The sequence below is a fragment of the Cucurbita maxima genome, unplaced genomic scaffold (genome assembly GCF_002738345.1).
Source record: "Cucurbita maxima cultivar Rimu unplaced genomic scaffold, Cmax_1.0 Cma_Scf00014, whole genome shotgun sequence".
In the NCBI taxonomy this organism is placed as follows: Eukaryota; Viridiplantae; Streptophyta; class Magnoliopsida; order Cucurbitales; family Cucurbitaceae; genus Cucurbita; species Cucurbita maxima.
In genome coordinates this window covers 3,509,098-3,531,248 of record NW_019272030.1, presented here as the reverse complement: position 1 = coordinate 3,531,248, position 22,151 = coordinate 3,509,098, and the positions used below count along the sequence as shown (strand labels likewise).

At 35.8% G+C, this 22,151-nt stretch overlaps 6 protein-coding genes across 7 annotated transcripts; 4 read left to right on the top strand and 2 right to left on the bottom strand.

Moving 5' to 3' along the window:
- Positions 1-1,407: 1,407 nt before the first annotated feature.
- LOC111489225 (oleosin 18.2 kDa-like) lies at positions 1,408-2,097 on the bottom strand. The gene has a single exon (XM_023137337.1). It carries the CDS (start codon positions 2,037-2,039, stop codon positions 1,509-1,511), a length of 531 nt encoding a protein of 176 aa, XP_022993105.1. The 5' UTR covers positions 2,040-2,097; the 3' UTR covers positions 1,408-1,508.
- A 1,310-nt stretch (positions 2,098-3,407) lies between these two features.
- On the top strand, positions 3,408-4,134 carry LOC111489273 (cyclin-dependent protein kinase inhibitor SMR6-like). The gene has a single exon (XM_023137408.1). It carries the CDS (start codon positions 3,549-3,551, stop codon positions 3,861-3,863), a length of 315 nt encoding a protein of 104 aa, XP_022993176.1. The 5' UTR covers positions 3,408-3,548; the 3' UTR covers positions 3,864-4,134.
- A 2,277-nt stretch (positions 4,135-6,411) lies between these two features.
- LOC111489371 (glycosylphosphatidylinositol anchor attachment 1 protein-like) lies at positions 6,412-10,054 on the bottom strand. 2 transcript variants are annotated; one of them, XM_023137560.1, is made up of 6 exons: positions 9,885-10,054; positions 9,688-9,779; positions 9,365-9,464; positions 8,346-9,204; positions 8,077-8,210; positions 6,412-7,539 (listed from the first exon to the last, which is right to left on the bottom strand). In XM_023137560.1, exons 1-6 carry the CDS (start codon positions 9,968-9,970, stop codon positions 6,666-6,668), a joined length of 2,145 nt encoding a protein of 714 aa, XP_022993328.1. In that variant the 5' UTR covers positions 9,971-10,054; the 3' UTR covers positions 6,412-6,665. The 2 variants fall into 2 exon arrangements, with proteins under 2 accessions (XP_022993328.1, XP_022993329.1); XM_023137561.1 differs by having other exon boundaries at positions 9,688-9,759; positions 9,885-10,011.
- Positions 10,055-10,355: 301 nt separating this feature from the next.
- Positions 10,356-12,457, top strand: LOC111489380. The gene is made up of 3 exons (XM_023137571.1): positions 10,356-10,520; positions 10,637-10,756; positions 12,182-12,457. Exons 1-3 carry the CDS (start codon positions 10,476-10,478, stop codon positions 12,359-12,361), a joined length of 345 nt encoding a protein of 114 aa, XP_022993339.1. The 5' UTR covers positions 10,356-10,475; the 3' UTR covers positions 12,362-12,457.
- A 1,713-nt stretch (positions 12,458-14,170) lies between these two features.
- Positions 14,171-17,744, top strand: LOC111489377 (altered inheritance of mitochondria protein 32-like). Its single transcript, XM_023137569.1, has 5 exons — positions 14,171-14,554; positions 14,719-14,804; positions 15,342-15,647; positions 15,765-15,848; positions 17,035-17,744. The coding sequence occupies exons 1-5, from the start codon at positions 14,318-14,320 to the stop codon at positions 17,408-17,410; spliced, it is 1,089 nt and encodes a 362-aa protein (XP_022993337.1). The 5' UTR covers positions 14,171-14,317; the 3' UTR covers positions 17,411-17,744.
- Positions 17,745-18,592: 848 nt separating this feature from the next.
- Positions 18,593-21,686, top strand: LOC111489378 (ribosomal RNA-processing protein 8-like). Its single transcript, XM_023137570.1, has 9 exons — positions 18,593-18,899; positions 18,998-19,059; positions 19,310-19,361; positions 19,753-19,867; positions 20,007-20,101; positions 20,758-20,864; positions 20,956-21,070; positions 21,141-21,185; positions 21,278-21,686. The coding sequence occupies exons 1-9, from the start codon at positions 18,711-18,713 to the stop codon at positions 21,350-21,352; spliced, it is 855 nt and encodes a 284-aa protein (XP_022993338.1). The 5' UTR covers positions 18,593-18,710; the 3' UTR covers positions 21,353-21,686.
- The last annotated feature ends 465 nt before the right edge of the window (positions 21,687-22,151 follow it).

Here is a 22,151-nt window from a genome sequence, read left to right as displayed (position 1 = left end):
CCTGGTAATTCTGTGGATATGGTCAACAGGGCTGGCTTTTTGGTAATTTAGCCTCCTGCTTACGATTGTCTGCTGGCCCCCCAATTTAGATTTAATTTCTATGTTAAAAAGTTGATATATAAGATCACCTCGACACGAGAGAGTTTATGCTTCGAGAGGAATATGCTTTGAGTGGTTTATTCCTCGATTGGAAGTTTCGATACATATGTATGGATGACTTGATATAGACACGAGAGGATTTATACTTTATTAGAAGTTGATAGGTATGTTAGATGAACACGACTCTCCACAATGGTATGATATTGTCCACTTTGAGCATAAATTCTCATAGCTTTGCTTTTGGCTTCCCCAAAAGGCCTCATTCGAATCATCCAACACCTCCCCTCAAACAAAGCACGCCTCCCCTTAATCTAGAGGGGACTCCTTTTTCTTTTTGGAGTTTTTTGTTCGACATTCAAGGATTTTCCAATCTATTGGCACGGCTAAGTTTAGGGCATGGCTCTGATACCACGTTAAACGAACACGACTCTCCACAATGGTATGATATTGTTCGTGTTCATCTAACATGGTATCAGAGCCATGCCCTAAACTTAGCCGTGCCAATAGATTGGCAAATCCTCGAATGTCGAACAAAGGACTCCAAAAAAAAAAAAAGGAGTCAAGCCTCTTCGAAGGTACGAAGGCAGTCAAAAATGACTAGACTCCAAAGGAGTCGAGCCTCGATTAAGGGGAGGCGTGCTTTGTGAGGGGAGGTGTTGGATGATGAAAGTCCCACATCGACTAATTTAGGGAATGATCATGGGCTTATAAGTGAGGAATACTAACTCCATTGGTATGAGGCTTTTTGGGAAGCCCAAAACAAAGCCATGAGAGCTTATGCTTAAAATGGACAATATCATACTATTGTGGAGAGTCGTGTTTGTTTAACAAGGTAGAGTCACTCTCCAAGAAGTGGATTCTAATGGGTTTAGACACTCACTAGTAGATTTTAATGGGTTCATTCTCGATAAACGTGTCTAACTAAATGACAAAGGTATACGATATCATCATTTGGTCGGTTATGCATCGCGATTCACGATTTTAAGATTTTAAAATATACCTTCTGTTTTGACCTATTACTTGTGTTTTGACCTATTAACCTATTATTTGTAATAATTTCTAGCTAAAGTATCTAAATCATTTTCCTAAATTTATCGGTTATTAAAACTGTCAATCTCTTGATCGGAATTCAAAAAAGAAAAGAAAATTAGTAGAAAGAAATTTACACACATTACAAACGGTCAATCTCTTGATTTTAAAAGAAATTTAGACACATTTAATACCGAATTAAATAAAAGTCGAAACACACGTTAATACACAAAATACACTGTTTTTTAACGAAAAAAAAAGAAAAAAAAAAAGCGACAGTAAAAGAGGAGCATAATTCTAACATTAATTAAACCATTTTATTTAGCAGACAAAGACACAGACACACACACACACACACACACACACACACAAACATGGTCTTAGGTTCGCTGTTCTGTTGTTGATCTCCTTCCTTCTTGTGCTCTACTCTGAACCTCTTGCCCAGCTTCCTTAGTTTTCTGCCCTACGTACCCAGCCATCTCCTGCATGCGCCTCTTCGCCATGTCCATCTGCTCCGGCACCGTCCCCGTCGCCCCCCGTATGTACCTGTACACCCACGACAGCGACGACAACGCCGTCAGCCCGAACACCCCCGACGTCATGAACGCTGCGATCGCCAGGCATATCGCCACAGCAGCCGGCACGATCACGGGGCTGAACAGCAGGAACACTGGCGTCGACACGGCCAGCCCGAACAGCGTGGCAGCCAACGTCAGCCCGGACAGCCCCAGCAGTGTACCACCCACGGGGACAAGGGTCACGACGGCGAGGATTTTGGAGGCGGAGGGGCCTTGGTGCTGTTGGTCCGTGTGGCGGCCACCAGTTAGCTTCCAAGTGGGTTCTTGGAGGTGGGAGGGGCGTTGTTGTTGGTGGTGTACTTGGACCTGGCGCGGCGGCGATCGGTCACCCATGGCGGAGGTGGTGACGAATTAGGATGAAGATTCAAGTGGGAGAGAAAAGAAAGAAGCCATGGGAAGGATATATGGAGGAGTGGAGGTGGCGATGAGGGTGACACGTGGATGTGTGATTTGGAGGTTGAGGGTTTGCATGAACTACAGGTTTCATTCCGTTGGACGCTGAGAAACAAATTAAAAATAAAATAAAATAAAATAAGAGACTGGGCCACTAGATGCCTGGGCCCAACAGGAGACTTTAATGGGCCAAACAAATGAGATGGGTAAGAAACTGGGCCACTAAATGTGTAGGCCCAAAAAGAAATTGTAATGGGCCAAATAATTTTACCATATTATTGTAATTTTTAAAAAATTACATTTTAAATTGTTAATTTTTTTTTTTTTGAGAGTTAATAATAAGAAGAAAAAAGAATTCTCTCTAAAAAATGTAAAATATAAAATATTGAAATTTTATTTTTGAGATTAAAAAAAAAAGTTGAATCTAAAATGAGGAGTTGTTAGGATCGCACTCATCTAGATAAACACAAATAACAGGATAGAGAAAATGCAAGGAGAATATTGACTAAAAAATTCGTATGGATGACTCGAAATATGTACAGTAAAAGAGAATACAGATAACACATACATTTTCAAATCTCTACCGTAGGTATATATATAATTCAGCTTGCTATATATATAGCTTTATTATATATAACCATTTACTATATATAATTACCTATTACCTAAAAGGGTGACATTTAACGACATTTACCATACAAAAAGTTACAAAGGTCCTCTATTATTCAGTTTGCAGAGGTCGGCCCGTACAGTGGGCCCAAGGCACGATGGGGCCCACTGGAATATAAGTGAATAACAGCCGTTGGATGTTAGCTATTTATCTCTATTGGGTGAGGTGGAAAAAAGCGAAATGGTCCACGTGGAATGCTGTCAGTGATGCGTCAGATGTCAGTGAGCGGATTTCATAAGGCCCATTTACTATGATAATTAAGTAATATGACAAGTCATGGGCTAGACAAAATGAAAGCCCATTGATAAGTGAAATGGGCTGTGGCCCATTCTATCCACTGGTAAAAGCCCTGACAGGCAGAAACTCCCACTCCACCAGACCAGAGAAATGATAAGGGGCAAAACCGGAAAACAACAAAAAGAAAACTTAGGCGGGAAAAAGAGCCGTTGGCGACCAAAACTCCCAATTTTTGGCGCCAAAATGCAGACCTCACTCATATACGCCTGCCCGTAAGAAACACGGGCAGCCTCCTTTGCGGAGAATCTCTGTTGTTAGACGGCTTTTGGGTCAAGGTTACGCGCTACCCGAATATAAAATAATATAATTGAAAAAAGAAATAATGAAAATCCCCCCTTTGTCCTTGGCTTTCTTATTTATTTTTCCACAAAATCCTCTTTTGTCCTCCATTTTTGTTCCTCAACGATTCCTCTGTTTTTTTCGCCTCCTCTGCTTTTCATCGTTACTCCCTTTTTCCCCCCAATATTACATCCGAGTTCCGAATGGGATTCTCAAAAAAGTCGCAAATCGACGGCGGATTAGAAGCAGAAGGGAAAAAATGGGTAATCGCCGGGCTGCCGGCGAGGTCATCGTTGAAGCCGATTAGCACAAAATCTAGAGCAAAAGACGGCGAGGACGACTGCGAGAAGTCGCGTTCAACAACGCCGACGGCGAAAGAAGCGAGAATACCGGAGAAACTGAGTTGCCCGGCGGCGCCGAGAAAGCGTAGGTCGCTAAAATCAAGCTCTAATCAAAATCATGGTAGGGAGTTCTTTAATCCTCCTGATTTAGAATCTGTGTTTAAGATCCGAGTTTAGTGGGGCAATTGGGTTTGTTTAGTTCATAATTTAGGGTTTGTGATTTTGGGTGTTTGTTTAATTTTAGTATTATAATTTTTTTTATGTTCTTGGTAATCCTGAGGAGTATGGTGATTATGATGTACAAAGGATTTGATATTTGTTATCTAAACGAGTGTTGTAGCTTAGCTCTGTTTCAAAATTTGGGAATTCTAAAATTTTCTCGGGAAACAAACAGACCCAGATGAGAAAATTTATAAAAGAAAAGGAAAGTTGTGGCTGTTCTTCTTGTTCAAACCGCTTGACCACAGACCAACCCTGTTTGGCATTTCTAAATTATTATTATTATTATTATTTTCATTTATTTTGCAATTTTATTTTGAAATTTGCATGTGTTTCCTGCTAGGAAACACACCAATAAAACTTCCAAATTGCTCTGTTCTCTATGGGTTTAATATTATCATTATCATAATAATAATAATACTAAAATAACGGTTATAAGGTGAAATATAAATTTCAGAAATAATAAGGTAAGGAAATTACAAGACATTAAACATTAAAATAATAATAATAATATGGGGAATTAATTGGAGTACTAAAGATTTGTGATGGAGACCATACCAAAATCTATTCCTTAGAGAGAGAGAAACATATTTCACAAATTTCGTGGAATTTAGTTCCACGTGCTTCTTTACCTCTTATGTATATTACAGTTGTCCCATTCGAAGTATGTAGCTCTTACGTCAATGAGATAAGATGAATAATGTAACGTTTAAAATAATATTTTTTTTTATAAAATGTATCAATGATGTATAAAACACGTGTATAGTTGATACATAAAATTGAAGTGTACTAATAGTAATATTAAACCCTCGCTATTTAATATATGAATGAAATATCAGTTTAATTGATATACCATTATTTAGAAGTGTATTAATTGAATATTCCTTTATTTTTATTTTTGCTGTCATTAAATTAAAAAAAAAAAAAAAAAGGAAATCCAATGTTAGAGAGGGAAAAGAGTGTTTGGTTTGGTAGACAGACACACGTGGCCATTCAAAGGAATCCAAAGACATATAATATTATTATTTTAAATTTTGAATTTGACGCGGTTTTTGTTTACCCCTGGCTACTGCCCGAGCTGCCCGGGGACTTTGGCGGGAAATACAATTTTATTTATTTGTTGGAAATTATGTTTTTTTTTTCCTTAAAAAAATTAATAAATATTATTATATAAATAAAATAAAATTTATATGATTTTATTTATTAATTTAGTATTCTGTTGAAATCATTCATTTTGGCGCCAAAAAGAAGAGTTAAGCCCACGAAAAGCGGGTGGTGCGGCGGCTATCTACCATTCGTTTCCCACTTCCACGTGTGTCCTCGTCACCTCCCACGTGCGCCTCTCGTAGGCTATCGTTTTTTTTTTCCTTATTTTTTTATTACGTTAACCTAATTTATGTGTGATATAGGTTTTTAAAAACAAATGTGAAATGTTAACTAATATGTCAATTTAGTCTCTATATTTTAGATTTCATTTTATTTTTGTCTATATACCTTTAAATGTCTATATTTAATTTTTGTATGCACAATAAATCATAAATTCAATATTTTAAAATTATTTAATTAATAATAGTTTTGATGGAAAAAAAAAAAATGTAGCATGAATCTGTGAATATGCTTCAAAAATTTATATTAGGAATACTAATATAAACTTTAATAAATTAACAACATGAATTATGTTCCACATTCATTGAAAGAACATGCTAAAAATATCCCAAATAAATAGTATATGAACATATAATTTTTCTTTTATCAATAAAATTTACAAAATACAGACAAAAAGCTTCGAAAATATGAACATAGTTTAATAATAATGAACCAGTAATTCTTTCATTAAAATTAGAGGTTTATATTTGTTGTATAAAAAAAAAGAAGAAAAAAAAGTAATAGTATTGTAGGTAATGTCAAACAAGTCTCGAAATAATATTGGATGCATGGAAGGAAAAAAAAAAGAGCATTTAAAAAGTGCCAATTAATATACCTTAATTGGTGGCCGACTTTTTCTAAGTCTCAGACAAAAGGATTCAATTAAATTAATAAATTAAAATTAGGGTTAGTTGACCATGCAAAATTGACCCCCAAAACAAAGTGCTTTCCAAAATTTATACTAATAAGAAGTTTGGAAACAAAAAAGTACGAAAATATGAAACAAGAGGTGCATGTTACCGAGGACCTATTCCCTTGAAGAATATCACGAGGAGAAAGAAACCCCACCTCACCGCTATTAGATATTGTCCTCTTTGAACTTTTTCTTTGGGGCTTCCTCTTAAGGTTTTAGAACGCGTCTTCTAAGAAAAGATTTTCACACCCTAAGAAATGTTTCGTTTCATTCTCCTACTAATCTAAGATCTCATAGAAACACTATGGATGGACCTAGTCACGGGCTCACAAGGATTAAAAGAAACCTCAGCAGCTAATTTGTTGCTAAATTCTACATTTGCCTATGTGCTATAATCTTTAAATGCAGTAATTGGAGAGAGAAACTCAAGAGACACTGATCATTGGATATAGAGAAGGTGATTGTCCAATTAGTTCGAAAAGAGAAATAGCCAAAAACAATTTCCAAGAGCGTAAAAGCTTACTGTATCAGTCCTACAAGTATAAACAACTGTGACACAAAGTAGTAGGCTTTAAGGCCTGCTTACAGAAGCTACCATGCAAGGGATGAACGTGTAACTACTTCAAATACCATCGAAACCAATTTCTCAGGACTAAGTGAAAGTCTAAACAAATGTCATGGAAAAAACTAAACAAGGTAGCTCAACATGGATGAAGTAAAATTTGTGTACATAATACCCAGCAAGGAAGGTGAACCATACCTAAGTAGAGGAAAGTAGCACTGTTCCATGCCCAGAGGGTCTCCATCCAGTTCCAGAAGTCCCCGAGATGTAAATTGTCAAAACCTTGCAAAGCAGCTTTAAACAAGAAGAAAGTAACAGGCGGAAAAGCTATGAATCCCAAAACGAGGTTACTGGCTGCCCTTGAGAGAGCTTTGAAGTTCCCAGCCACTAAATCAAGCTTCAGGGGATGCGCCAGCAAGCACATGGACACCACCAAGAAGGCTCCAAGTTCTGCAGTAGCAAAGTTAATTACTGACATGAGGCACAAACCGATAAAGGCCGCTGAGGTGGTCATTGCTTTCAAGAACGCCCACTCTTGAATCCGCTGTTCATAAGATTTAGTTGAACTAAGTGGAGAGCCCAATATCACCGACAAAATTAGTAGCGTGAGCAGTGAAAGTAACGCCCAAATAATAGAGTTTGTTGTGGGACTGTAACCAGGTATTTGGGAGATGAAGTATGGAAGCAATGAAACAACAGCACCCCATAGATGAACAACAAAAACTCTTTTTGCAGCATTAAGCCATTTCCATGATCTTAAAGAGACAATAAGCTCATCATCAGAATTTGCTGGAGCTGCAGGTTCGATTTTTTCCAAGGTTAGATTCGAGTTATTAGCATAAGAATAGAGAGAGGCCGCAACTGCTGGTAGTGGAGCAACTAGGAGAGCAAAGGCAATCATATATACACCAACTGATACAAATTTGCTGGTAGATACCATAAGGTATAGAAAGAATGATTGATGAAACTTCTCCAAGAGGTTATTCACTGACCGTACAACTCCTTCAATTAGCCTGCACAACCAAATACAGAATCCTTAGCCAAATCAAAAGGATCAGGAGAGTTTCGTTGCTAGCATGCAGAATTGCCAGCAAGCTGGGCGGTAAGTTGTCAACTTCTAATTTCAAATCCAATTATGAATATTTTGATCATTCGAGGCGTTAAAATCTAAACTCATTTCCATACATCAAAATGACTTTAGGCAATAAATTCACTTGAATGAATTTAACACGTAAATTCTAGTCATTTAAAAAGAGAAACTATCAGTCCATCAAAATTTATTTTAGGGAAGAAAAAGTATTTACTCATGCCCCCATTAAAACTAGTTACAAATTAAAATTTAAACATTGAAGATCGACAGTGAAACACTTAAGATAAAAATGGAAAATGATGTCTAATTAAAATAAGAGTAGAAAACATTGTTTAATGTAGACCGAACCCCATTAAGGAAACCATTGGTTTTAAACATTTATTCATGTAGTGAGCCCTGAAAAGTTAGGGGTGGGAGGAGAGCACATTATAAAATCCTTGAGGCAAAAATGAGCACTGACCGGCCACCTCGCAGTATGAATTCATCACGCCTGACCTTGACACCAGAAGAAAATTTGGGGGACATCTCCACAGTAATTGCATCAATTTGGTAATCTCGAAAAGCTCCATGAGAACCAGTAGGAATACCCACAGCCTAATGGCAAAAAGAACATAGATAATTTAAGTGAAATAATCTCCATTTTTCACATTAATGAAAAATCTTTCCTTATTTCATTAAATGAAGTCATAAACAACAATCTCCAAGAATATGAACAGAAGTGCAAACCACCTGGTAGTACAATGAACTTGCAAGTGTAGCGGTGCCATCGACATAGTCAGAAGCTAGCATGCCAAACTTCCATTCAGGGTTCAAGCTTCGGATAAACTTTCCTATTGACTCAAAAAATTCGCCCAAAAACTTGAGCCATTTGCAATCAAGTAAAGGCCAAAATTTCTCGATCTTAATCCGAAAACCTTGTCTGTGTTCTGCTAGATAATTCACAATATTGATGAGGTCGAGGTTCGGCATCTGACCATTAGACGCTTCAGCATAGACACTAAGACTATCCTCAAAGTGTTCACTTCTATTTGAAACCTTAATGACAAGTGCTGCAGCCATCGTTCCAGCACGTTTAAAATCATCTAGACTCTCTTTCTCTGTTACATGGTTTGCTTCAAATTCATAAAGGACATTTGTTTCAGCACAAGTATATGTGTCAATCATGTTGGATCGACCAAAAGAAGGAGTGTGATAATCTCTAAGCCAAGCTGAAACTGCTGCATATTCCCCATATCGTGAATCCGCAGCAAGCCATACAATGTCCTTGGCCAACCAACTGACTTGTGTAAGCAAAGAAAATATTGAATAAGCAATACCAAGAGACAAAGTCTCATGAAGACTAGTCTTAACAGGATTGTAAGGTGTCACCAAAACGATGGCTTCCTTTCCATCTGCTTGTGGTGCTCTTATTATCCCAACAGTGTTAATACCCTGTGTCATGCAACTAACATTGTCCTGAACGATCCCAGAATCAGGGCTAGAAAAAAAGTGCAATGGATGGAACTGACTAGATTGCGGTTGGAACCTGTGGTAATTAACTTCTGCACCCAAGTTTGATATATATTGTGCTAAAATCTGCTGGCTTCCACTGAAAAATGTATTGTAAATCAAATTTGTTTATCATAATCTTAAGGTAGAAAAAATTTACACTAAGAAGTGGTGATTCTCAAAATCTTAAGCATAAAAAAGCTTCCATTAAGGTATTAAAGGAGAAGTAAAAGGGATAAAACTAGTGCATAAGTACTTACAAGATCGTTGAGCCAGACTTCGAATTCAAACCCTTCAGATCCTTCACCAAGTCGTTCGCCTCTGAGACTTCCTGACCCGAGAGCATGGTATTTGCAGAACCTGTGGGAAAATATAGTGGCACAATTAAGAGACCTGTTCTATCCAAATAAAGGTAAAATGAATAGATCAGTGCAAAAGAACAAGAAGGCATAAATTTGATGATCCTATAATTTGAGATACTTCGCAGCTTCAAATGAATCCTAATTCGTAATATATCTTAAATCATTCGACTGAACTGGCGTTCAATCACGAAAATACAAAAAATGATGAATATCAAAGGGACCTGGCATGAGAGCGTTCTCGGAAATGTAGGTGTTCATAGCAAACATTGGTAGTAACAGAAGAGCTAAAACCCCTGCAGAGAAGCAAATCACGCTAGAAAACAGCCAAAAAATAAAAGAAAATCACAAGGACATTAATCAATCACTAGATTCTGATACGAACTGAAAATCAAATCCATGTAAAATCACAACAGCGCACCTGAAGAAAATACTGTGAGAAATTAGGAAAATTCCCAGGCGCACAATCGGTCGCGCCTTCGTTTTTGGCTTCTCGGTTTCAGCCATCGGAAGAGGTGCTCTTTGCAGTCGCCCAATTGCTCTGAATCTGTTGCAAAAATGGAAACCAAGAAGAAGAAGAAGAAAAGGGCAGAAGAAGTGAATGTGAGCTCAGTTAACCATCATATGAACCGGCCAACATTCGGGCTCGTCGGTCGGTTCGGTATTATAATAAACCAATATGAACCCGTTGATTCGGCCCGGTTGGTTCTTTGGTTCGATTCACCATTACTTTATCGTATTCTCATGGACTAAAAATGAAATTAAAAGAAAGTAGATGTACCAAAATGAAAATTTAACATTATATTTTAATTCTTAAAATATCGGATTTTTTTTTTTTTTTTTAAAGTGAAAATAAAAAACATTTTTTCTGGCCTTCCTTCTTCCCCTCGACCTGTGTGCACGAAGTTAAAATGGAACACCAAAAGAAATTACAGAAGAATCTTTCGATGTTCCTGGTTTTCTCTCCGTCTCTTCCCACTAGCACGGCGAGACGGTTGAAAGAAGAAAGATTATGGCAATGGCATCCTTCAATCTAGCTCTTGGTCCTCATCAGAAGGTAAGGCTACTATTGATTTTGCTTCTTTTGTTTTCTCCAAGCGATTGAACTGTTTCGTTGTTTTAGTTGTGTTTTCAATCGAGTTTGGATTCTTGAAAATAATGGCCGTTTTGCAGACACGAGTTCTCCAAATTTGTTGCAGAAGGAAAGAAAAGGAACGCAACAATTTTGACCCTTACAAAGTCATTGAAATCACTCCTCCGCCGAAGAATCTAGGCATTCGTTGCTTTCCGCCCGTGAGTGTTCCATTTTCTCTCTCGATCCTTCTCTTTCTTGTCCTTGATTTGCATATTGGCTTTCTTATACGAACATATGTTATTCTGGCGTTGTGAAATCAAGCTTAAAATTATGCATTTAATTTCACATTTAGGGACAATGATTCTTTGCAGAGTCGGCATTGGAAATTTTAATGTATGAAGCTCTTTTGATTTAGGAGATTTTGTGATTTTGATTCATCGAATTTACTGTTATGCTGATTGCATGTATCTTGGTTGATCTACTGAGTTCATTCAGCTTTCCTTGTTTCTTAATCGCTTCAAGACCAGAAGCAATCAAGAAGCGAGACTCTTATAAATAAGTGAATAAAATTATGCTAAGCAGTTAGGGAAAGAATACAGTGTAGGCAAGACACTTAGCCTCTGTTCAACTAGGCACGCCTTCACTATTTTCCACACTTGAATGTTGCAACAATGGTGAGATTGGGGAGCACAAGGGTAAAGTGAAGAACGAAGTGCTCCTTTTGCTTTTGGTTTTCCTTATATCAAGAAAATTATATAAGAACATTGAGAGTTTAAAAAGATTGAAATGTAAAATTTTGCATCTCCAAGGTGAGCACCGCAATAGAGATACTTGCTCAAGGACGGTACAATACAAGAGAAACTTTCCCCACCTAGTTGTGCACCATAGGAGACCACAGAAAACTACCTTACACCATGTTTGGGAGTGATTTTGTGAGATCCCATATCAATTGGAGAGGGAAACGAAGCATTCTTTATAAGGTGTGAAAATCTCTCATTGGTAGACGTGTTTTAAAATCATGAGGCTAACAGCGATACGTAATGGGCCAAAACCAACAATATCTACTAGCGGTGGGATTGTACTGTTACAAATGGTATCAGAGCTAGATACTAGGCAATGCGTTAGCAAGGATGCTGGGACCCAAGGGGGGTGGATTGTGAGATCCAACATTGGTTTGAGAGGGGAACGAAGCATTCCTTATAAGGGTGTGGAAACCTCTCCTTGGTAGACGCATTTTAAAATCGTGAGGCTGATGGTGATACGTAACGGATCAAAGCGGACAATATCTACAAGCGGTGGGTTTGGGATGTTACAAATGGTATTAGAACCAAACATTGGGCAGTGTGCCAGCGAGGACGCTGGGACCCAAGGAGGTGGATTGCGTGATCCTACATCGGTTGGAGAGGGGAACGAAACATTCCTTATAAGAGTGTGGAAACCTCTTCCTCGTATACGCGTTTTAAAATCGTGAGACTGACGGTGAGTGATACGTAACGGACTAAAGTAGACAACATCTGCTAGCAGTGCGTTTAGGCTTGGGCTCTTCATGCCTTTTTTCTTATTTTTATGGATCATTTACCAAAGAAGTGTTAGTTTCTTATGTGTAGGGGGGAAAAAATGATTGATTTTGTGTTTTGTTTCAGAACTTACAATGCGGGGAGAGTGTGACAATAGAAGGCCAAACATACACTATCTCAGCTGTAACTCTTCGCTATCAGCTGAGGAAGGGGAAGTATGAACCAAGTGAAAAGAGACTTGATGTTTTGTCCACAGGAAGGTACATCTTGAATTTATATCTACAAAATTTGTTAGAAAAATCTTGATACCTCGTGATGTTTGTCCCACTATTTCACTGTTGTATCATAATCTGTAATGTTCGTCCTGATATTATGTTACTACAATGATCATTTCTTGAGCTACTTCGAGTGCATAATCCTGACAGACTCGATATATTTTTAAATATAACTTGTCGGGGAATTATCAAACATTAAATTGAAAGTTAAAAGATTTATCGGATATAAGTCTAAAGCTTATTAATTTGGGCTACTGATCTTATAAACATGTAAATTCCGTTTTTTTTTGTTTTTTCTTTTAATTTATGTTGTTTTCTCCTAATTTTCTTAATATAGTTTTCATATTCCTTGGAGGCATTTGATTTAAAACTATTTTTATTTTTTATTTTTAAATTTAGCTTGATTTTTTTTTAAAATGGCTAAAAATGACAAGAAAACAAATAAGTTTATAGGGTGGATGTATTGTTTGTATACTTAATTTTCAAATTTTAAAAACTTTTTTTTATAAAAAAAAACTTGATTTTGTTTTTATATTTTGACATAAAATTAAAATTACACGTGTTTTTATGTAATGTGAAAACTTTAAAAAAATTGTGAATAAATTAATATAATTTAAAAGAAAATAGAAAAATAACAAAATGATTATTAAACTAAACTTTAACTATTGAATATTTTAATCTTTTGCTTACCAGTATTAACAACGTAACATATTATATAAGCCGACGTTAATTATTGTTTAATGAAATTATGTAATAATAGAAGATTCAGCCAGTTGTCTTTGGTTAAATATATTGATGGTGACATTAAAAAAAAAAAAAAAAAAAGTATTGATTTAAAAATTGAATTAAATTTGATATTTTCAATATTTTAATCCAGGGAGATACACGTTCTATCAAAATAAATAATAAAAAAAGAGCTATACGTCATCGAATTTACCTTTCTTTATTAAATGTATCAAACATAAATTATAAAATTATATTAGCAAATTTTCTAATCTGCCTTTGTTATTAAACAATAATTTAACACTTAATCTTTAAAAAATTTCAATTAATTCAATTTATTTTTTTTTGTTTTTAATTAAAATTAATAAATATAATTAGGTTGAGTTATACTTATTTGAATAATTAAATTTGATTAAAATTTTGTGAAACTAATAAATTTGTTTTTAATCCCCTTTAATTAATTAGACGTTTTCAATAATCTTGTAATAATTAACAATTCAGTCAATTTTATAGTCAAATATTAAATTATTAAAAACAATTTTTTTAAGGTAAACCGTAGTTACTAACGTTAATTTTGTTCCTAATTTTTTAATTCTATCGAGAATCTAATGGAAAAAGGAAATTTGAATAAGTCTAAAATGGAGAATATTTAAAAGTTACCTTTTTATATATCTACCTTTTCATATTTCTAATAATTGCTCTAAAGTCTCGTCGTAATTTAAAAAAAAAAAAGAGAGATTATCATCTACGGACGAGCCTATAATATGCCGGTGGCGTTATATTATTGAAATAAAGATCGAATCTATATAATTAAGATGAAATGGTTTTATTTTATAATTGTGTAATAACTTTTTTTATAATTCAATTTAAATATAAATTTAAAAATTAGAAACAGTTATCAATTAACACGAAAGGCATAAAATTAGATATAATAAATACACGAGATTAAAAAAAAAAGCATCTCAAAATCTATGAAGGTCTGTAAAAACTGAATTATCCCGATAAAAAATCCACGGTAAAAATGATAACGCATCATACGTTGGCATGTTCATAAATAAATTATAAAATAAAAAAAATTCGGACGCGCGTGTGAGACCGTAGCCTCTTAAAACGTCAGCAAATGAGATACAGAAGCCGAAGAAATCCAATCCCTTCTCGTTCCGCGCTCCTTTTACTCCATCCTTTCCAATAGCGCGCTCTCTCCCTTACCATTTACCACTTCCTTCGCTTCTCTCATCTCTGACCTCGTTTTCTCGATTTTCCTATGGCCTCCGATAACCTATCAATCTCCGTCGCTAACGACGAGAACTATGGATTCCGACGAGAGGAGATGTATCAGAGCAACCTCGCCGGCACCGTCAGTGCCTATGATCGACACGTATTTCTCTGCTACAAGACTCCGGAGGCCTGGCCCTCGCATCTTGAAGCGTCTGATTCCGATGTCCTCCCTAGACTCCTTTCTGCCTCTCTCAAAGCTCGCAAGGATGATCTCTCTGTCAAGGTTTGCGTTGATAGAATCGGTGTTGTTTGTTTCCATATTTGAAAATTATATTTCTTCGGGATTTGGCGTTTTCGATTTGATTTTGTTGGAATTGATGAATTCACGTATTGGATTGGATGTGCCTTTGTCTGTAACTTTTTCTTTTTATTTGGTTTTTTTTTCAGACGAAGCTGACAATATTCTCGGGACGTGAAGAAACTGGATTTTCGGATGGAGATGTGTTGATTTTCCCCGAAATGGTCAAATACAGGTAAGTTTCGAGGTTTAAAGGGAATCTAGTTTAGCCAAGAGTTCCAGGATGTGAAAAATTAAACATGCAGAGATATTTTGTGTTATTTCTTTACGACATAGTGGATGTTTTTATCGAATATTATGAAATCCTTGTGTTCATCTCTATTTCATCTCGCGTTGACTTCTTTGGTTAGAGTACATAACGAAGTTATGTGATCGCTTGCAAATTACCACAATTTCCCGGATTAGATTACTCTTCCTGACTAGTTTCCTGGATTCGTTTCGTTTAAGTTATGTGATCGCTAGCAAATTACCACAATTTGGATTTTTGTATGTAGTTCATTATATCAATTCTGCGGCCAGACAAATTATGAATCAGTTAGATTTTGGAGGAATTGGAATGTGTTGTTCCTGTTATTTGTGCTCTATGTTTCGTTGTATTTCCTTTCATTTCCATTGAAGTTCTTCGTTTGTTTTCCTCTCGTAAGTTTTATCTATTCCGGTTTGAGTCTCTAAGGCATTTTTACTTTTCTTCATTTTGATTTGATGATTATAGGGGTTTAGAAGATTCAGATGTAGATGGCTTTGTGGATGATGTGCTTGTGAATGATAAACCCTGGGCATCCAGAGAGCCAGAGGTTTTCACTGGCTCTCATGTGTTTGTGTGTGTTCATGCTAGTCGAGATCGGAGATGTGGTGTCTGTGGACCCATTCTTATTCAAAAGTTTGAGGAGGAGATTGGGTTACGAGGACTAAAGGATCGGGTTTATGTTAGTCCATGTTCACACGTTGGAGGACACAAGTATGCTGGAAACTTGATCATATACCAACCTGGTGTGGATGGGAAAACCACCGGTCATTGGTAAGATTCTTCAAAGCTAGCTTGGTGCTTAATGTATTTACTAAAGAGCAAACTCTTTAACTGAATATTTTTAAGTGTATGTTGGTTGAATTTTGGGTTTACTTTTCTTGTTTACAGGTACGGATATGTAACTCCTGAAGATGTCTCTGAATTGTTTGAACAGCACATTGCAAAGGGCGAAGTCGTGGAAAGGCTTTTGAGGTTTGTGCTTTTTCCCAGTTACATTTTATTCCCCGAACTGGATGCTAAACTTATTTTATCATTGCTGGTATGAGAATACTAATAACGAAGATATAAGGATGAAGCCTTCTTTTTTATTGGTCCACCCAATAATATTGTCGGAGATGCATTTTGTATCAATAAGCAGTTTTTCCTCTAAAGTTCTGATCATGTAGTTTACAGATCATGGACATATCATCCCCTCCATTTTTCATATGTACCTCGGATTTGGTGTTGTGAACCCTTCCATCTTCCCTTGTTGCTGTGGGACACTGAGTAGACCTGAGCGTTGAACTCTAAAGCTGGAGTTATTTATTTTATCGATTAAATTTCTGAGTGGACATCTTATTGTAGTCATCATTCATCACTATAATCCTTTGCTTCACGCAATAGATGGCCTAAATGGGTTGTGCAATATATTCATTGACTACTGTAAGACCTCCTATAGTGAAGGTATATGTGAGGAAGGTCATAAAAAGGAATTCAGTTCCCAACGATTAAAGTGGAACGTGTGGGTCTGGGTGGGAGAGTAGTATTAGTAGGATACACAGAATGTTGTTTGGGGTGTGAAACTTCAGGCAAGTCAGGTTAGGAGCAGAGGTTACCTGTTTTCTCAAATCTGCTGAGTGTTTAGTTATTCTTTTCATTCTCTTGAAGTTTACAATTCGGCCTTTGGAAAAGCAGAGAAGAAGGGGCTAGGTTTGATTCTTTATCGGATCATAAAAACCCACTAGAGCCATTCAACAACTCTCATCTTTGGATGATATCAAGAGAAGAGAGTGATTGGGGATTCCTAAGAACGGCGAAGAAATCGCATTCAATAGCCACTGCGATGCCTATGCTATTTTCTTTCCTAATGTACTGGACTTGGAGTTTTTCTCCCATTGATTCTCTGTTTTGTGTTCATTTACTGCTTCTATTTCAATCAAATAGTCAGGGAATCCTTACAGCTACCTGACTGACACTTTGGCTTCTCTATAGCTATCTCGATCACGGTTGCTCTATTGTTTCTGATTTAGATGGACTACCCTCTAAACCTTATGTTGTACCCCAAAGAACAATTTATAAGTTTAAAAGGGCCATGGTTGCAACTATTAGGTTCTGCCTTTGTCATTTATTTTCGACCCAATAGTAGAACATTAAATTGACATTACAATTACAATTCCAGAGGGCAAATGGGGACAAATCCTGAGGAAGTCCAAAAGGAAGTTGAACAAAAGCTTCCAAATGGAGAAGATACAAGGAAAAACAAGGATGAAGTTCAAGAAAATGGCGATCAAAGTAAAGTGGAAACAGTAGCAGGTTGTTGCCAGGGCAGTAATGGGTTCACTTGTTGCAGAGATGAAAGTTCAGGGAAAAGTAGCCGAATCGAGGTAAAGTCGAAAGAACCTTCAGAAGAAGACCAAGTTCCGAAGAAGGCAAGTAAATTTTCTTGCTGCTGGACAGAAAAATGGGAACAAAGTGAAATTCTAACTGCTGTTGCTGTAATTGGAGCTGTGGCCACTGTCGCTGTTGCCTACAGCATCTACAGGAGACCAGGGTAAAGTATGAATGATATGTTTATGTTTACACATGAAAGTGTCTGTGCCCTGTTTTTTTATTTATTTTTTTTTTTATTGTGGGATCGGTGATATCGGTAAAGATGAAGCCCTTTACTAAATTAGAAATATAGATAGTTAAATGATTTTAACAGTCCGAGCAAAAACTAGAGAGAGTGTTCTTCTAGCTCTGCTGCTTCCAAGGATAAAAATTGTTTGTTTCTTATCATATTGTTGGATGATTAGCAATTACCCTCTGCTTGTTGCTTATTCCATTTTAAATACTTTTTTGAGTTCAATACATCATATTGATAGCGTGAGCTATGTTTGCATTCGTCCATTGTAAATGAATTATTTATCAACAGGTCCTTCATCAAGCAGGATGAATCAAGTTATACATTTTGGATATTATTTTCCAGTACATAGTCTATTATGGTAGCCTTTTATATTTTCAATCATGTGACTGTTAAATTTCTGTGCTTATTACCACATTTTTTTACTTGTTATGGTTTTTTGAAATATTTTATTTTTAGAAACTAATTTCGATCTTTTTAAGTGCAACAATGAGGCGTGAGGATTTCAACCTCTAATCTCCGAGAGAACATGTTAGATTATGATACTATAGTTTTTTCTTTTATCACACGAAACCAATATAATAAATAACAATTACCAATTACAATACTTTCCCCTCATTGATAGAAATAGGAAACATTACCCATTTTCGTCTAATCTATTTTTTCTTCTAATTTGTAATATATAAATTTCACTATTTTTTCCAAAATTAAAATTGGTTGTTTTTAAGATAAGATAAAATATATTTTAATTCATTACACTATTTTAAAAAACATATATACAAAATAATATTTAAAACTATATTCATTTTTCTCTGACATGTTTGACATTTATAAAAAACCAACCAATGTATTAAATACAAAATTAAATTTTGTGAATTTTAAAAAAATTCGAATAATTCAATTACACAAGGTGGAAGGCTATGAGCTAAGCTTTTTGTAGTCGACCAGTTGTCCAATAACACGATAAATTTTTTCATTTATTTTTTATTTTAAAATATTTTTTAATTTTTTCTACTATATGATTAAATCGGGTCTGGTGAAATAAACCCAATGCAGCCGGTTTGATTTCCAAAAAATCGAGTATAAAACCGAACTGAATCTTCCGGTCTATCTCGAGGCAGGTTTTGCTAAAATCCCAACTTCATTCTACATCGGCTCCGCTCCACTCGTTTTGACTCCCCTCCTCCCAACGCGAATTGATTCGTCAAGGTTTCTTCCCGCCAACAGCAACAATGGCGGACGAAGGCCGCTCAAACAGAAAGCGTAAGAGGGCGAAGCGTCGCGGATCAGACAAAAATAAAGGTTTTACTAATAGTATACCGGATGTTACTGAACCCAGTGGCCGAGACATCGTTGTTTCTACTTCTTCTGACGGCAAAAAATCTCGGAGGGCTTCTGGCTCGTCTAGTTTTCTCGATAAGGTTCGACTTCTTTTAGAAACTAACCTCGTTTTGAATTCAATTTTTTCTGGGGAACTTTAAGGATTAATTGTATGCTTTGTGGTTGGATGTTGATGCAGATGAGAGCTCGTTTATCAGGAGGGCATTTCAGGATGCTTAATGAGAAGTTGTATACCTGCACGTAATGATTTTTTCTTCGATTCTTTTATTTTTACTGCCGGACTTGCGTGTTTCTATGTGTATGTACTAAATTTTGAGTCAGATTGCCTATATAATTGATATGTTACCTTGAATTTTTGTTGACTCGTTTGGCATTAAAATTTTAGTTTCCTATCAGTTGTTTTAAAGATGAATTCTTAGTCTTAAGTTTATTTCATTGTCATACATTATTTAAAGCCAATTGATCCTGTTTTTCTTCTTTTTTGATTTAGAGGGGAAGAGGCGCTTAATTATTTCAATGAAGATCAGGTTCTGTTTGATGTGGTAAGTTCTGTCTGTCTGTTTCTATTTCCTAAATGTAGATCATGCTACTGTTCTATGAATTATAGTCCAAGTAAATTCTATGAATTATAATAGTAGCTGAGCTCAAAGATTTCCTTCTAGGATTTTTGTTGTATTGGCAATTGATAGGCTTTCTTTTCCTGAACTTTTGACTATTATGTTTATGGATGTTCGGTCATACCAGTTTAGGATTTGTAATACATTTTAAATTAAATTTGAGGCTTACATCTCGCCTCTTTGAGAGGAAAAGCATCAAGGCCACCTTTTTCCTTTCTAAAACTTTGTCTATTTAATTGATGGTTGAGGAAGTTTTAGGTGGTGAGTTTCATTTCGATGGCCTAGGACTAACGTTAATTAACATTTTGATGGTTAGTATCATACAGGATACCAAGAGCAAATGTTGCATTGGCCTGAGCTGCCTGTGAATTTAATCATAAAATGGCTGAAAGAGCACGATCCCTCGTTTATTGTGGCTGATTTTGGCTGTGGTGAGTTTTAGGGAAAAAAAAAACTTCTGTTTTCCCTTCCTTTAACTAAATATTGATCAAGTATTTGAGCCTTTGAGGACACTCGAGACTTTTTTCTTCATTTTTCTCTTATTTTTTTCTCCTTCGAATTGAATTACAGGGGATGCACGCCTTTCAAAGAATGTGAAGAATAAAGTTTTCTCATTTGATCTGGTTTCCAAAGATCCCTCTGTTATTGCTTGTGATATGTCGAATGTACGCTTACTGTATTTGAACTTGATGTTGTAAAATGCATTGAGACATACAACTGCATTTCTTGCTTGAAAGTTAGCCATGTCGATAATAGTTTCCACTTGCTTGAGATCTTGTGGCTTTCTTATAAATTTTTGTTGATAAGCTAAAGCTCGTTTTTTTTACTTCTTATATGCTTAATGACTAGCAAGTTATTGAAAAGCTTTTACATCCTTTTTTTTTTCTCCCCCAACATTTGGTGATTTAATGGTTAGTTTCAACCATGGAAGAATAAGTCATGGTGAATTGCTATTAGTGATTGGAGGGAGGGACATAAAGAGGATGATAACTTGTATAATACATTAATGTCAACAATCGAAGTCGTTATGACAAGCATCTATAGTTTAGAGTAATTGGATGTATAATCTATTTAATTGCTTAGTTGCATTTTTCGAATGATATTAGGTTTCGATATTGAGAAAATTGGTGGACTTGGATTGATTGGTTGGATATTTTATGTTTGATCTGTTTTTTTTTTTGCTATCATGTTTACTCGTAGATATATCCATAGGAGCATTACATTGTACCCATCTCTTTCGTTTGTCCGTTCACAAAATTTGTATTAGATTCGTTGGCTGTCAAAGTCTCTAAACGCTGGTTAATGCTTATGCCTCTGGTAGACGCCTCTCGACTCTTCATCTGTGGATGTTGCTGTCTTTTGCCTTTCACTTATGGGGGTCAATTATGCAAGTTACTTGGCAGAAGCACGAAGAGTACTCAAACCACGGTTTGTGGGCTACTTTTGGCTCCCTATTAGTGTCATAGCCTAATAACAGTTGCCCAACATTGGTGACTGAACTCTCTGTTTCTACATGCAGCGGATGGCTTTTAATATCAGAAGTCAAAAGCAGATTTGACCCAAGCAACGGAGGAGCCGACCCCAACAAGTTCGTAAGGGCTGTCTGTGAGCTAGGATTCGTCTCAGCGTTGAAGGTATATTTATTCTCTATTATTTAGCATTGTCTTTTCTTTCTTGCTGCTAATATATTAGTATCATGTGCAGGACTTCTCAAACAAGATGTTTATTTTGTTATACTTCAAGAAAAAGGTTTGTAAATGCTCTGAGTACCTTAATTCTCACGTTGATATTGTATTTGTACTCGTTCACATCTGGGTTTAATCATTATTTTTGCTCTGTAGGATGAGAAAATTTCTAATGGGAAAGATATTGTTGATTGGCCACAACTAAAACCTTGTCTGTACAAACGTCGCTGAGCATCAACTGTAGAGTTCATGTTGTAGTTCTTATCGAAATTCATGTAACCTGAAATGTTGGCTTAGCTGAGCAATTACTGAAGTCCGAGGCTTTCTTGGGTGATTCATCTCTCCAAAGGGTGTCAGCTGAACATGATGAATGAATTGGTTTAGTTTGTTTCTGAATGGATCAATTAGATGTTAGGTTTTTGAAATAGAAGATCGAATAATTTCGATCAATTTTGTCGTTGGGTCGGTTGGGTCGGTTTTGAAGAATCGATTAGTTTGTGTTTTCTTGAGAGATTATTTTGGTTAAATTATAAGTTTAATGCTTGAAATTTGATGTTGGTGCTTATTTGTCGTTCCAAAACTAACATGTTACTAAACACTGTCGTTTCATTACGGACTTCTTTATATCAAACACTAAAATTTGAAAGGAAAAAGAAAAGAAAAGAAACGCCATACTGCCGGGGATTGAACTAGGGTCACCCGCGTGACTACAACGACTTTATTGTTATTTCGAATTCACATAAATTTAAAGCCTATAAAAAAAATGAATTAAAAGTTTGTTAAATTACAAGTTTAATTATCGATTTTTTTAGATTTTGCAAAATAATTTCAAATTTTAAATGGTGGGTTTATAACTTCAAATTCAACCAATTTATTAGACATAAAATTGAATTATTTTCTGTTTTTTTTTTTTGTCCATTAGATATGTGTTTTTTTATTAAAAAAAAATTAAATAAAAACCAAATTGATCAATGGCTATTTTTTAAGTTAAGAAAATATTGAAAAGAAAAAAAAAAAAAAAAAAAAAAAG